This window comes from Thalia democratica, chromosome 1 (assembly GCF_965202585.1).
Source record: "Thalia democratica chromosome 1, ktThaDemo2.hap1.1, whole genome shotgun sequence".
Taxonomy (NCBI): Eukaryota; Metazoa; Chordata; class Thaliacea; order Salpida; family Salpidae; genus Thalia; species Thalia democratica.
Window position 1 is genome coordinate 55,808,064 of NC_139165.1, and position 15,989 is coordinate 55,824,052.

Genomic DNA, 15,989 nt, shown 5'->3' on the forward strand with positions numbered 1-15,989 from the left:
GAGTTCAGACATTTCAAAACCTGCTTTTATTAAAAGTATTATATGCTGTCTTAAACACCAACTTGCATTCTATTATACTTTATTTTTCCCCAAAAAAACTGTTCAATATCATTCTTTATCAAAATTCAAGGCAATAAAAAATATTATAGTAAACTGTATAAAAATACTGCAGTTAATGTCGTATTAGCAGCACACCTTCAAGTTTAGATCAATCGCATTGCAAATGAACTTATAAAACTTAGATTTACTGTCACCCTTTACCAAGCAAAACACCGTCTAACACAATTATTAACGAATTATAGCAGTGATGTTTGTTTTCAAACAATTAATTTCATTTTTAAATATTAATTAGTTTGTATATGAATGGATAATTTGGCAAAATAGTAGGCACCCTCAACTTTTACTGACTTCGAAACTCTAAAGTGAAATAAAAGTGAAAATCCCAGCTTGCTATAAAAACTAAGGAGAACCAGGTGTTTAGTATTTGTGTTTTTAAGATACTTTTAGCGAGTTCTGGACAAAGTATTTTGCTCAAGAACGTAGATTTAATATATTTCTTGAGATGTCAAACGAATAAAGATATTGTAGATCTCATCACTGGTAAGCTAAATTTCAGTCGTCCCTGATTGCACTATCAGGATACATACAACATTTAATTAAAAAGCTTGCAATGTATCTTATTTGCAAAACTTTTAAAAACTTGCCATGAATCTGTTTACAAGTTGACATCTTTGGACGGGGCAATAAACGTTTACTGCTTAAAATGAAAAATACATTCGTCATAAATTAAAACTTCAACATAAAGTGTTGCTTTTTTATTTATCAATGAAACACTAAAGCAAAAAATTCTCGGTTTAATGCAGTTACTTCATCGAAGGAGCTTCACTAACAAAACAACTAGTTTTCTATTGCCTAATTGTTTATACTTAAAACATATGGTTTTACTTTAAAATGCTGATAAAACGGCTTTTAAGGATTGAACGACTGCAGTTTTGTAAATATATATATATACTTGTGATTAATCTTATTTGTAGTTAAATAGTTTTTTATACATCATGACAATTAAACTTTTTTTTTTTGAATTTTGTTGTAGTTTAATAAAAGATTATTAGTATATATACTTTTTAACTTTAGAAACTAATATCGAAACTGTTTAAATTCAGTTTAAATTTAAAATCATTTAACTATATGTTTATATACTATTATGCTTAATGCGTTTACGCAGCAAAGATTAGTTTGTAGCGATTACTTACTATCTTTGTTATTCCAAAAATATATAACACACATTCAACTTAGAGACCGTTAGTTTCATCTTTAATTTTTTCATATTGTCTAAGATGTGTTTATTATTGTTTGTCCTTTATTAAAAATAAAAATATGTTTTCATTTAATGTTTAGTATATAGTATCCAATAAAAAGTTTTCGATACAACTTTTAAAATTTTGAAACAACCAAAACTATTGAATATAAACAATATCAGCTTTTTTTTATTATTACAGATGATATCAAAAAAATCATATTTAAGCTTAAAAATATAAAAAAATTCTTTAGTAATTTTTTTATACTTAATAAATGTTTCACAAACATCTGGTATTTACACAAAACAATATTACTACTAAATCTAAAAAAAAACATATATATATATAACTAATACAAACTATTAAAGAACTTTTTGTAATCAGCATCATCTTAGTTAAAATTAGAAATCGGTAAGTTTCTTTTATATAAATCAATAAAAAGCTATCGAAATTAAAACACTTTCAATTAAAATAACAACTACAATAAATAAAAAATTAAGAAAAGAAAACAACAGCAATTATTTTTATTGTCTAAAAATAAATCTTCTAACATTGTCCACAGCTTTTTTTGCAATTTATCTTCATTGTTATTTGGTAGCGGTTTTGTGAGCAATAGCCAGCTTTATGCCAGGAAGTACATTTGCTAAGTTAATATTTTAAATTATGTAATTAGCTTTAGATTAATTTACTAATAATATTTATAGCTAAATGCGTATATAGCTAAATGCGCAAAAATATATTTTATCTCTCATCAACTTAAACTTAAAAAACAAAAAGCTAAAAAAGTACATTTCATTAAGTTTAACTCTTCATAAACTAAAAAAATGTGTTTAGAGTGTTTTTAAAATAAAATGATGAACTTCAGCTTAATTGAGGATAATTTAAGAAAGGTTATGACAACTGATTTGGTATTTGTGACAAACGTATTCGAACATATTGCAATAGTATAAGAAAATGTTTTCACCTGCTTTTGTCTTCGCATGTTTTGTTTTTTTCTAACTTTACTTTTTCAGTTGTTACTTTTAGTTTAGTTTTAAGTTTCGTTGTTGTAGTAGCTTTATTGTGCACGTTACAAAATCCACAAGTGTTACTGCACTTACTGGTCATAATTTTTTTGTACTTGAGTTCCTCACAATATCCTTTAATCTTCCACGATTTACAGTTTCTATTTTGTTGTGTATTAAAATTAATTTCATTACACATAAACATTTTTTACAGTATTCTTATATTTTTTCATGTTTTAGATGTTCGTACCAAGGTAAGGTTTTTTTTAATTACCAAACTTTATATTCAATCAAAATATTTTTTTTTGTAAATAAAAGTATAAAGTGTATAACTTCTTAACTATACATTGACAAGAACCATAACAATCGTAATGAAAATTGAAGACTGTAATATCGATATTAAGATAACTGAATAAACTTTTTACTACTCTTTTACAAAAACTTTACAACTAACGATTCAATGTCTTTGCAACTTGTTGGTGAAACAGTGTAAGGTTTTGTTGTAGTTGTGCGTCTTATCTTAGTAGTTGGGGTTTTTGATGTTGTTGTAAGTTGAACTCTAACAAAACCTTCAGTGCATTGTTTACAAGTTTTGAAGCAGTTAGTGTTCATAAATTGTTTGTATTTAGCCTCTAAGCACCTTCCCTTTTCTTTCCACGTACGGCAAAACCTAAGTTAATTACAAATTAAAATTTAAATTACTGAAACTAGAAAAAGCTTAAAACAATAAAAAAATCAATAAAATAAAATACTTAAATTTAATTACTTAAGTAAAACTTGTTAATGAATTTCGTTAACAAGTACTAAAAATTTACATCAATGTTTGAATACTAATTATAACAATCGATTATACTAATCGGTAACCGAAAGGTTTTTTCGTGCACCAGGTCCTAGGACTAAATATTATGAGTGTATTTTTTGTCGTTCAATAAATTATATAATTAAAACTATATGAAGTCAAGTTGTTATACATAGGTGCAATTCGACGTAATAACTATTTGAGACGACTGATTAAATGGACTAAATAAAACTATAAACGATTACAGCAACTTAAAAAATATGCAAACGTCTCAAAATTAAGTTCTTATTTATTTATAAAGTTTGTTTTCGATTCCCTGGATCAAATTACTGGATCTCGTTTTTAATATAAAATCAGACTGATTCAGGTTATTTTGTTGTGATTTGGCTAATTTTTTTGCTTTCTAAAAAGGGCAGCCTTCATTTTAGAGCTATAGTAAGTTAGACAAAAACAAGAAATGTAAGTTGTTTTAAACAAAACTCTTTATACATGTAAAATTAAAAACTTATAAAAATGCAATATATTCTGAGAAGCGTCAAAATTACTTAATAATAAAGTATACTTCGTACAGACAGCTAAGCTTATACTTTTTATAATGACGCCCTGTTATTAAACTATCGGTAAATTTTTGAAAAAGTTTAAGGTACTTATAATTAACTTTAAGTTTTTACAATATTACAACTGTTAAAAATGTTAACAATCAAAACTGTTTTTATCAAAGCTGTGCATATTTTCTAACTATTTTTTACGATTTGTAGTACTTTTTCTACAAAGTAAACGTCAAACTAATTTGTGAAGCAATTATGGTTGTTGTAGGTATTTACTTTTTTCAATAGATTTCATTGTTTTAGTGTTTTTATAGTTCAGCTTAAAAATAAAGTGAGCAGATTTTAGGATAAAGAGTTTATTAAGTTCTCATATAGTCAAACTTTAGTATTTTAGTATTGACATACCAAAAATATGACTATTTTAACTTACATTTACTAATAGGTTTATGAATTAATTAAACCAAAATTAAAAGGTTTATTTAATTAATGTAAAAGACACATAACTAATTTTTACTGCATTTTTAAGGGGATCGGGTCTAATTTGCACAAAAGGTTACTAAATTGCACGAGAGGACAAAATTGCACGAGAACAAAATTGCACGACTACGATTTTGCACCAAGGGTCAATATCGTACGAGATAAATTTTTGTACAAGGGTAAAAACATACAGAAAAAAATTAAAATGTTAAACAAACAGAAAAAAAAAAACTAAAAAATTATTTAAAAAAAAAGGAAAAAGTAATTACTTACCGAGGGTAGCGTCAGGGGTAACAGTAAAAGTAAAAAAAAATAATAACATTAATAAAAATTATGGTAAGGGTTAGGGGTAACAGTGATAGTAAAAAAAAAAACAAATAAAATAAAAATAAAAATTAACCCGTGCAAAATTCTCTGCTCGTGCAAAAGTGTCTCCGTGCAAAATGTGACCCTTCGTGCAAAAGTATCTTTGTGCAGTTTTATCCCCTCGTGCAAAAGTATCTTCGTATAATTTTGTCCCCTCGTGCATTTTTGTACGCTCGTGCAATTTAGAAAGCTACCCATTTTAAAGACATCGTTTGAGAAATGAATATTGTATCGTCTTTTGCAAGCATATTTAAAGTTTGCATACATAAGGTTTAAAACGTTATAACAAACTATTCTTCACTAATCTTGTTTTCTCATCGTTCTTACAGTTATTATTGTTTTGTTTGGACCAGGATTTTTAAACTCAGCACATCTAAGTACATTTCGTCAGAGTAACTATTAAAGTTGTTCTCAGCACAATTAGATTGAAAATTTTTGGAAAAAAAAGTTTGTTTTCAATTAATTCAAATTAAAAAAAAAGTTTGTGTAATATTTATTGTAAAAATCAAATAAGAAAAACAATTTGTTCCGAACTAAGTGAAGCTTTTTAAAAAATTCTAAAATACTAGCAGCTTATTTCAGAACAAAGACGGTTCGTTTTTTGTAATAAAAATTATGTTTATGCGTTTAAATTAACACCAGTTTAACTTTTAAGGTATGTCAATATGTTCAGTTAAATGAAGCATATTGCTTGTAGTTATTTTTAGTTCACGTACAAAATTTTTTCTTTGTATAAAACATAAAAAAGTAGAGATAAAAGATTAAAGTAATAAGACTTTTTAAATTATATATAACAAAAGTAAACTAACGATGGGTGCTTTGTATCTTTACAAGAAACTATTTTAGAACCAGTATTTTTTGTTGTTGTTGTTGTTGTTGTAGTATATGTGGTTGATTTAGTGGTTTTTAGAACTTTTGTTGTGGTTGTTATTGGTTTAGTTGTTGTGGTGGTTTTTGGTAAACTTGTTGTTATTTTAACCCAGGTTGGACCTTTACAGATCTCACAAGTTTTTTTGCAATTTGTTTTCATAAAGATTTTGTACTTTTTTTCGGAACATCTTCCTAGTTGTTTCCATTTTTGACAGAATCTATAATTTTCTAATTTTCAATTAATTTTCATAAATGTTTTATTTTCTAATAGCAACAAATAAAAGTTTTTAAATATAAAAACTAAAAATGTTTAATATTTTCAGTAACAAGTTAGTTTATAGTCTATTTACTTTTTAAAGGAAGTATGTATCTTTAAAAGTAAAATTTATGAACAAACTAACGAAGGATGTTTGACATCTTCACAGGAAACAAGTTTATATCCTTTACTTTGTGTAGTTGTTTTAGGTTTTATAGTTGTAGTAGTAGTAGCTTTAGTAGTTGGAGCAATAGTAGTTGTTGTAATGCGAACCCATTTTGAACCAGTACAAATACCGCAAGTTTTATTGCAATTTATGTTCATGAAACTGCTGTACCTTTTTTCAAAACATCTTCCTTTTTCTTTATATCCGCGACAAAAACTGTTTAAAAACATACAGCTAAGTGATCAGAACTTAGTTACATCGTTGCAGTTGATGATAAAATATTATAAAAGTAGTACAACTTACGAGGGGTGTTTTGCATCTTTGCAAGGGACCAAAACCAAACCGTTGTTGCTGTTAGTAGTAGTAGTAGTTATTATACTAGGTGCAGTGGTCGGAGGCAAAATAGTTATCCAAGTTGGTTTCGTACAAAAACCACAAGTTCTATTGCAGTTTTTTTTCATAAAGTCTTTAAAATTTTGCTGGAAACACCTACCTTGTTTTCGGTAACCCTTGCAGAATCTAGTTCAAAATTGACGTTGGAGTTTTATTTGTTTTTAAATTGTATGAAAAACGCTGTTTTTAGTAAAAACAGTTTAAGAAAAACATAGATTAGAATTTAAAATAATTCATTTAATGTTTGTAACACAAAACTTCTAATTTTATCAGTGTTTTAAATACTAATTTTAAATAAATTATCCGTTTTTCTGATCAATGTTTTTAACCTAACATTTTTACATAAACTAGTTGTACGTAAATCTTAAAAGTATGATAATAAAATAAAAATAAAGATAAGTTAAAACTTATGTAGAAATAAAAACTTCTATCATCAAAAATTAGAGTTTTCTTAAATTTGTTTAACTCAAAAATAAAATTTATTTGGTTATGTTAAAATGAGTTGTTAAAAATAAGTAGTGTAAAAAGTTTTGAATACCACACAAAAAGGCTAGTTATACTAGTACGCACAACTACCCATTAACCCCTATTTGAAAAAACTCATTAAGTTTACAATTTAGCATTTGTTAGCTTTAATTCTAAAAAAAAAAATTTTTCATTGTTCTTGTTAACTTACATTTTTTAAACAGTTTTAAATGAAAAAGTTAGCTCTTTAAAAGTTTAGATTACTGTAATATATAATAAATATTTTACGATTAAAAAATGTAAAATTACCTAACTAGTTTTATTCTAGAAAGTTGAAACTTTCAAGTAAGTCAAAAGAGTTTTAAAAAAAGAACAACAACGCGACTAAAAGAAAAAATTTGTATATATACTTTTTAATGATTTTTTTAGTTTTTAGATTTTGTAAAAAATAAAAGACTGAAGTGTAATAAATGTTAAATGAAACATATATTATGCATAACTAGATTTAAATGAATAAAAAGGCATGTAAATGATACTTAGCTTGTAACACTTATAGTGAAAGACTTAGTATTAGTACTCTTTTCGAAGATTAAATTTTAATTCAAACTAATAGTTTCTTATACAGTACTCAATTAAGCTCTATAAAATGTTTTCTAGAAGTAGAAAATACCCTTTAGAAGCGTTTTTGCCTATCGTGGGGAGTAAACTAGTAAGGCAACGATAAAATATATGAATTAAATTAAGGGGCAATACCTAATAAATTAGGGAAGTGATAATTTTTTTTAAATTTCTGCTAAGGGGTTGTTTATGAAAACGATTTTAAAAGACCCTACTCAAAAATTTTGATCAACATGTTTTATTTATACCTAATTCATTTAACTTTAAGTTATGAATAGATAGTTTGTACTTTTAAAAAGAGCTTGATTATTATTTATAATTCACTACACTAAATTTATTTAGAAAACATTTTCATCTAATTCTTTTTCTATTTTAGATTTATCTTACAGTTTTTTATAAACTGCTGTACATAAATACTTTAACCAAACAAAAACTCATTTAAATAACTATTTAAGAATAAAAGTCAAACCTTTTTAATGACACTAACATTTTGAAACGCTTAGCATTAAAAAGATATCGAGAAAAAATTAACTTTGTGTAACAATTAGTTTTTTTTTGTATGGAGCTTTACCTTGTTTAATATTATACTAAGTTGCATGAAAACTATTTTTAACTATTGTCTATACTTTGAATAATAAAAAATTGTATGTATTGTTTGTAAACTAGAGTAATTTAAGTGTGTACAACTCATTTTCGTATTTTATGTTTATACTTTTAACACTTTTTTTACAATATGCTTATACATCATAAAAAATATCAACTTTTTTACCAAACTTTATCTTATCATTTTATTAATTAGTCTAAAAATAAATCTTTAATGTTGGTAATTCATTTTTTAAATTGTAATTTTGATAGTTAATTCAGTGTTTTATATAATTTAGTCGATTTAATGCCATTTAAGAGTCGTAAAGTTAAATTTGAGTTTAATATTGAGATTACCTTAATTACCTTAGAATATTGAGCATACCTTAATTATTTAGCTTAGAAGTTCATATATTTATTAAAAGAAAGAATTAGAATTAGAGTTCCTATCATGAAAAACTCTAATGTTTTGTTCGTTCAAAGTTTTTCTAAATACATATAGTTAACACTATATAATTAAAACTTTGTGGTTTAATGCACATATGTATTTTATTTATAAATTATAAGAAAATAATTTTAAAACTTTAAAGCGTTTTGCTTATAATATTAACTATCGAACCTAAAACATCGTCGTATAAGTACATTTTTTTGTATAAGTGTTAAATATAAGAACTTTTACATTTTTTAATACTAACATTTTTAGATTAATCAAATTTTATACGTTTCAGCAATAAATTTCAAACAAAGCATTAATAAATAAATAAAATGTTTAACGATGTATTTTTTTTCAAATCGTACAAATGATTAGTTTTAAATTAATTACAAACTGCCTATAAAATTTCTATGTAAATGTAATTGTAAGTTAAGCTTTTAAAACATAGTAGTTTTGACAAATACATTGTAGCATACTTCATATCTTACTACATTTACTTACAGTTTATAAATAAACTTCTGAAAAAATTAGTTTAGCGTTCAAACAAGTAATAAAAGTTATTAACAAAAAGTTTTTTATGACAAACTAGTATTGAGCAAACTGTGTTAAACCTTAATAACGCTCCTATACTAATATAAAAACATCGTAACTTGTGAGATTGATGAGTTCTTTGTAATGTATGTAGTTAGACAATGAGGCTTGCATTAAAAATGTTAGATAACAAAACTAATAAAACGTGAATGTTTTATGTTCTTTGATTGATGTTTGAAAGATTACTTTATCAAAACACTTTGAAAAAGTCTTGTCAATAATATAAGCATTAAAAACATGTCAATTTATCAATGATTAAAAGTTTTATTAAAAAAACTACTAAGAAAACTAGGTTTCGTATTGTAAAAGCTCAAAAATATTGTTGTGTTCAAAAAAAACTACTTTTTAATATAATTTAAAGCCATAAAGAACTTTCTATTTGGTAATTTTTAAAGGAATTAACTTTGTTTTAGTACTTTATATTAAACTAGATATACTTCTACGTTTCTTTAAAAATGTAACATAAAGTTTTACTACAAAATCATATAACAAAAATGTTTATAGACTTACGAAGTTGACTTGTAGTCACCGCAAGGCACCAGTATACGAGTTGGTTTTTTTGGTACAGTGTGAGGCTTTTTTATTTTATTGAAATAGTATTCTGTTAGGATAATTTAAAATTTTAGTTTTTTTTTAACTACTTTTTATCTGATTTTAATCTTTTTTCTCAAGGTTCAATAAACAAGAAGTTGAATTTTTACTACAAAATAACACTTAATTGATAATTCACTTATGTTTTGTAGCTTAAAATTTTTTACAAATTTTTACAAATTAATTATAAGTATTTTATAGTTTTTCGTCTATTAATAGTAAAGTTAAATAAAATTTAATTATTATTTAACTATCATTATTAATTGTATACAAAACTTTCTTACTTGAACATTTATACTTTTTATTAATTTGAAATAAATCTTCAGTTGAAAAAAAGTCTCTTTGTCCGGTGATCCAATTACCGTTTCTGAAATTTTTGAAAAAAAAACTTTTTGCTACTGTCGCTACGTTGTCTTAAATACAGTGGTGCTTAATTAATTTATTTTTTAACTTATTATCTTACTAATATTTAAAAAAAAACTATAAATAAAAAAATGGTAGACTTATTTAAAAAGTATTTTAATAAATAAATAGCGGTATAAAAAAAATCTAAAAACTTGTCTGTCATTGCTGGCTCACTATACTTTTTGTTTCCTGCCCAAGAACTGTAATGTAGAACTGATTTCATATCATATGGAGATCCATATGAGATCCACTTATATTTGTGCACTTTCGTAAAATACCCTTCAAAACCTTAAAATATAGATGAAACCATATAGAAAATTTATATTTTACAACAAAAAAAAGTTGTAATTTTTCTAATAACCAATCATATTTTAAATATTTTAGAAGAAAAGTTATATTGTACACATGAAACAACATTTGATATTAAAAATAAGATTTTATCTTTTTGTCTGAGAATATTTATAAAACTATCTTTTTCACTCAAAAAAAAAAAAAAATTCGCTTAATAAATTACGAGGTTTGAAACATGAAATTAAAGCTAAAAATACTTTTTTTATACCTAAACCAAACTAAATATTAAACGTGCTAATTTAGAATTGCTAGTATTGAAACTGAATTAAAAACAACTTAGTTTTGAACAGCTAGCTAGTTCTAGTTAGTTATATCCTTATTAAGCTGAGCTTGTAACTTTCAAAAAAAAATCAATTTTTCTGAAACATTTCAAAAATGCTTGGTTTTGATAGTATCTTAGTAAAAGTTGCTTTCGTTTTTAAGATTTAAATAAAACTAAAAAAAAATTAAATAAGTGTTAGTCAAACTTACTTGAATTAGAATAAAGTTACGTATAAATCATCTATTATAAGGGTGTGGGTAACTGTTCTAGTTGGCGAACCAGATTTATTATTAAATTTCTTTTGCGGGCCGTACTTATCAAGAAGTGTTGGAGCTCGAAGTTTTGAAAATATGAAGTGCAATTTTAAAATATAACTGTTAAGGACAAAACTGTAAGGAGATTAAAAATTTTAAATACTTATGTTTACTTAAAATTAGTTTAAAAAGAAAAACTAATAAATATTTCTTACGAAATAGCTGAACTTTTGCTTTGCAGGCCCATAAGTTAACCACCCCTAACTAAGTAGTAAAAACAGTGTATTTTTTTTCAGCTAGTAATTAAAAAAAAAATCAAACTTAAAAAAAAAATAAGTACTGTCTGTTTGTATTTTTACCAACACAATAGTATGTTTTTTAAATAAAACAAGTGTACCTGGTTTTACCCTATCCCAATGAATTGTGATGTACTTGTCTCTGTCCGGCCTATTTTGCTCATGTTCAAAACCAAGAGCATGCATTATTTCATGAAGAACAATTCCTATTGAGTTGAAACAGTACTCGCCTAAATTAACCTGTGGACGTAATATTCTATAGTAAGAATTTTCAATTAAAAACATTTAAGTAGTTAACAGTAATTAAACTTTTTATTTTTGTGAATTAAAATATGTACAAAAATAAAAATTAGACCAGTCGACAGCTTTTCGTGAGAAACAGTCTAGATTTATTGAAAAAAACTTTTGCAGGCTACATTAAAAGAATAAATTCTTTCGCTGCCAATAGTTTGTTTGTATAATTTTACTTTTAAGCAAAAATATATAAAAACTATGATTGTACAATAAACGAACAAAAAATAGGGTTATCATGTTACTCACAAGTTACATTAACTATTTGTAAAAGTTTCTTATTAAAAAGTCTTAACTTGAATTTAAAAAGTATTAACTATTTTAGGTAAAAATCACGTTCTGGGACAAATACTTTTGACTTGAGGGCTGCAGTTTTCAGACCTTTGACTTTTTGACCTTTGCTATCGAGAAAACTACTTTAAGAAATTTTTAATCTAAAATTATTTTACAAAGAACAACAAAAAACATATATTTATATATTTTAAAAGCTCACTGTTTGTCCACCACCAATTTTTCCAACATATGAGTTGCATATTTTACTTTCCCCATTAAAAATTATGTAGTCAGTTTGTGATGTTCTTGGAATTAATCTGATGCAAGTTCGATCTTTAAATGCTTCAATCGCTTTTAATAGCATCTTTTTATTTCGAGCAGCTGTCATAATGGTTGGTAAATAAAAATACTAAACTAGTTTTTTGAAAATTATCGTATGTATATTTTCACTTAAGATTAAACTGTTTTTAGATAATATTTTTAGTTTTTTTACTAATTTTATTTAGTTAGTTAAAAAAAAGGAAACAAACACCTTAAAAACTTTAAAAATGAACTAGCTTTTTTACGAAATGTGCTTAATTTGATATGTAATTAATCGTATTTAAGTACAAAAGTAGTAAATATTTTAGTAGATGACTCATCAGTCACATATAATAAAAAAAAAACTACTTTTAAGAACTTATCGAAAACTTTAATGTAATTTACAATTTCAAAGTGATATGTGAGCACAAAGAAAACAGTCAACTGTAAGTAATATGTAAAATTTTATTCATCATTAGTTGCAAATTATTTATTTGTAAAACTTTTAATACAAAGGCTTAAGTAAAAAACAAAGTAACTAAAAAATAATAACTTATTTATAAGTATAAAGTGCAACTATTTTAATTAAAGAACGTTAAAACCAATGTTTAGTAAAGCGGTTTGTTCTAAGTGCCAACCAATACTCGGATGCTAATGTGATAAACATATTTGTTAAACTTTTTTAAGACAAATAATAGTTCTAAAAAGAATTGCATGGTGCTACCATCTTTAGGGTGAGGTAAATTAAATTATATTCAAGTTTCCTTTTTATTACTTTTTGGTTTCACCTCTTCGTCTTTAATTATAGGCAGGTGTTAGTAATAATTGTTTAAAAGAAAATAAATTAATTATGATACTAAACAGATGATACTAAAAATAACTTAAAGCTTTTCTTAACTTTCTAAAGTAAAAGTACAAGGTTTTTTTTCGAAATATTTTAGTTTAAGACTTACATTAAACTTTTGCAGTTGCTGACAAATTTAATATTTAGTTTGTTTAATTTATCGTTTCAATGTAGGTATTATTAAATTTGTTAAGTATTAAAACTAAATTACTAAAAAAACTTATATCAATAAATTCTTAAATAACTAAATTTGTTTTTTAAAGTTAGACTTTAGGCTGGTAAGTATTAATTTTATATTTAATAATGGTTGAACAAAATTGAAAATAAGTTTTTACTGTAAAAAAAGTAAGGTACTCAATAAAAAAAATGCTACTAACATATGCCTTTAATAATGTACGGTATTACTACGTTTTTATTACTGCCAACTTTAGGCCAGTCCCAATAAGTGTCATATGCTGCCCTTTTTTGACGAGATATTTCATTTTTTGATTCACTGTTGTGTATTTCGTATTTGCTCATTGCCTCATCATAAATGTTTTCTAAAAATCATGTTCAATTAAAATTTACAACTTTTTAAATTATTAAGTTTTGCCAATTAACAAACTTAAGCTTTAGCGATTTAAGTTCAAAATTTTCTTTATTTCTTTATTATTCTAACTTTACTGTTTGATTTAAGATAAACTTGTTTTACAATAACTATTATTTATAAAAAAAAGCTACTTTGCTTCAAAGTAGAAGTATATACGAAGTTATTATACTAAAAATTTTCAAACCCCCGTCAGTGATTAACTAAACAAAAAAATGTATATATCTACCTAAGAGCTAAACAGCGTTTGCTTTTTTCTTTAATTATAAAAATTACATCTATAGACCACTTTAAACATTAAAAAACTGTCAATGCAATTTCATATCCACATTTATGATAAGTTTTTCCACACTAAAAACATAATTAAATATTTTAAGAACTAGTTCTTTGGCTTTACTTTTGTATAAAAGTCGCTGAGCTTCAACGTTATAAATAAATCTTAAAACAAAAACATGTTAAAGGACTTAATAAGGTATAAAACAACATTAAGTAATCACAAAAATACATATATTGTAAATAATTGTTTTTATGTAATAAGTAAATACTTAGTTGGCTTGCTTCACTGAAATTATTTATAAAAATAAAATGAAATAGGAAGCATTACATTTTTAATAAAGGTTAAATAAGTTAATTTTTGTTGTTAATTTAGACAGTAATGCTTATCTTAAAATTTTCGTAAAGTATTTAGAACTTAATTTTCGATAAATCCTTCGACTTTTAAAGTTGTAAAAGAAAAATGTTTTTTAATAAAAATAAAAAACCAAAAAAAAAAAATTGAAAGTTTTCAGTACTTTTTTTATTTATTTTAACACAGTTTTATATGTGCAAAAATAAATTTCGGAAATTAATTTTGGTTAACCAATGGTTTAGAGAGCATAATGCTGGAAAATGTGGTAATTCTATTTTTCTAATTTAGATACAAACTTTTTTGCTTTCCAAGAAGATAAAATACGTTTAAAAACATATTCAATCATTGGTAACATTAGTTTTTTTTTTAATGTACGGGAATTTGTTTATTTGATACATTTGGAAACAATAAAAAACCTGTATAATACATTTGATTGGCATTTTAGACTTTTAATGATTTAACCTTTTTAGAAGGAAACTTTGATAATAGTTTGTAAAGTTAAACTAAGGTAAACTTAAAAGTAAATAAGTACAAAAAAAGCCCGATTTTATTTATTGTTTTTAAGTCTATGACTTGTAAAAAAATCAATGATGTAAGATGTGTAATAAAATCAAATGTAAGATTTTAAAAATAAAAACAGTTTTAAGATTTTATCACTAAACTATAAATATAAACTAAAACTATAGTACTTTGACTTTATCTTTCCGAAGTTAGTTTTACGTTCTGATACAAAACTGATTAGAAAGTCATCTTAATGACCATAATTGAAATAAGATAAATTTTAATACTAAAATGATGGAAGTTTAATTTTTAATGATAACTTTAATATTACCTGTAATTAATATATCGCCTTGATAAACTCCACTTTTTAAGCATTGACACGTATTACAGCCGTCTCTATCTTTAACATTACCAAGTGGACAAGTTGTATTGCAACTTATTTTTGAACACTCTAATTTTTCAGCATTTTGACTTAACATACTTTCTGTAATTTCATTGACGGTTACTTACGAACTTAACTTTGAGTTGATAATAACACATTAAAAGTTATTTTTTATTGTTAAATTTAGAAAAAAAATAGGTACTCCTTTTAAAACGTTTATAATGTTTTTTTATTCATCATACTTATGTTGAATATATTTTATTTATGCAGAAAAAACAGCTGTTTCATTACACAATATCAATAAAGTATAATGTACTATAGCATTGAACGCTAAAATTTATTTACTATTAAAAAAATGACTTGTAGTTTGTTTTGTTAAGTAATTTTATAAGTTTAAAAACTTAAGTATAACGAAACTTAGCATTTATTTCAGGAGGAAAAATAAATTGAATATATTAGCAGATTAAGTTTAAGTAAACTAGAAAAAAATATATTAAAACTAAAGTTATTAGTGAGTTATTTTATTGTAAAAAACTTTATAAATTAGCTCCTACAAAAAATTAATTTTAATTTAAAAACTAGTTAAACAAAATTTTAAAGTTTTGAAAAGACTAAACCTTCCATCATTTGTACATACATTTCGTCAACTGGATGTTCCAAACTTTCTGATAATTTAAAGAAATTGAAGTGTTTAATTTCACACTAATCTAAACTTAACTATTTAAAAACACTATAGTTTATTAAAAATACTTTATAATTAATATAATTTTTAAACAAAAACTTTTAAAGCTCATTTAAACATTATACAAAATTTAATTTGTTTATTCATTTTTAGTGTTACGACTTTCATATAAACCGAAAAGTAGTTAACCTGTTTCAACTCCATACAAAGTAGAACATTGAATAAGACTAGCCAAAAACAGTTTTAACAGAAGCTGCATTGTGTTTGTTAAAATAAAATTCATGTTTTTTTGTGCTTCCTGGTTGTAAACTGATATGTGAAGGTAAATAAACTGATTATACACAATTCTAATCAATAAAAACATTTAATGACTAGATTAGTGAAATAGATCGTCATATCCTTGCTGAGTTTTATAAGCTCACGAAAAAACTATAAGAAAAAGTTTGCTATTTTTTCCAAAACTCCTAAAACGACCAC

The 15,989-nt window shown here is 24.6% G+C and overlaps 1 protein-coding gene across 1 annotated transcript; it reads right to left on the reverse strand.

Moving 5' to 3' along the window:
- Window positions 1–1,594: 1,594 nt before the first annotated feature.
- LOC145833726 (uncharacterized) lies at window positions 1,595–15,875 on the reverse strand. The gene is made up of 15 exons (XM_082940885.1): window positions 15,702–15,875; window positions 15,448–15,495; window positions 14,780–14,932; window positions 13,111–13,272; window positions 11,810–11,970; window positions 11,127–11,265; window positions 10,015–10,150; window positions 9,742–9,824; window positions 9,377–9,467; window positions 6,088–6,303; window positions 5,764–6,000; window positions 5,302–5,580; window positions 2,757–2,972; window positions 2,263–2,463; window positions 1,595–1,941 (listed from the first exon to the last, which is right to left on the reverse strand). Exons 1-15 carry the CDS (start codon window positions 15,793–15,795, stop codon window positions 1,845–1,847), a joined length of 2,313 nt encoding a protein of 770 aa, XP_082797011.1. The 5' UTR covers window positions 15,796–15,875; the 3' UTR covers window positions 1,595–1,844.
- Between the last annotated feature and the right edge of the window lie 114 nt (window positions 15,876–15,989).

Bases quoted from the DNA above. Each gene is read 5' to 3' on its own strand.
- LOC145833726 (XM_082940885.1), bottom strand. From the start codon at position 15,795: ATGAATTTTATTTTAACAAACACAATGCAGCTTCTGTTAAAACTGTTT. The intron at 10,151-11,126 runs GTACACTTGTTT...CTATATTTTAAG, and splicing joins TTGGGATAGGGTAAAACCAG to GTTTTGAAGGGTATTTTACG. The intron at 2,973-5,301 runs GTTAGTTTACTT...TAATTAACTTAG, and splicing joins AAAGATACAAAGCACCCATC to GTTTTGCCGTACGTGGAAAG.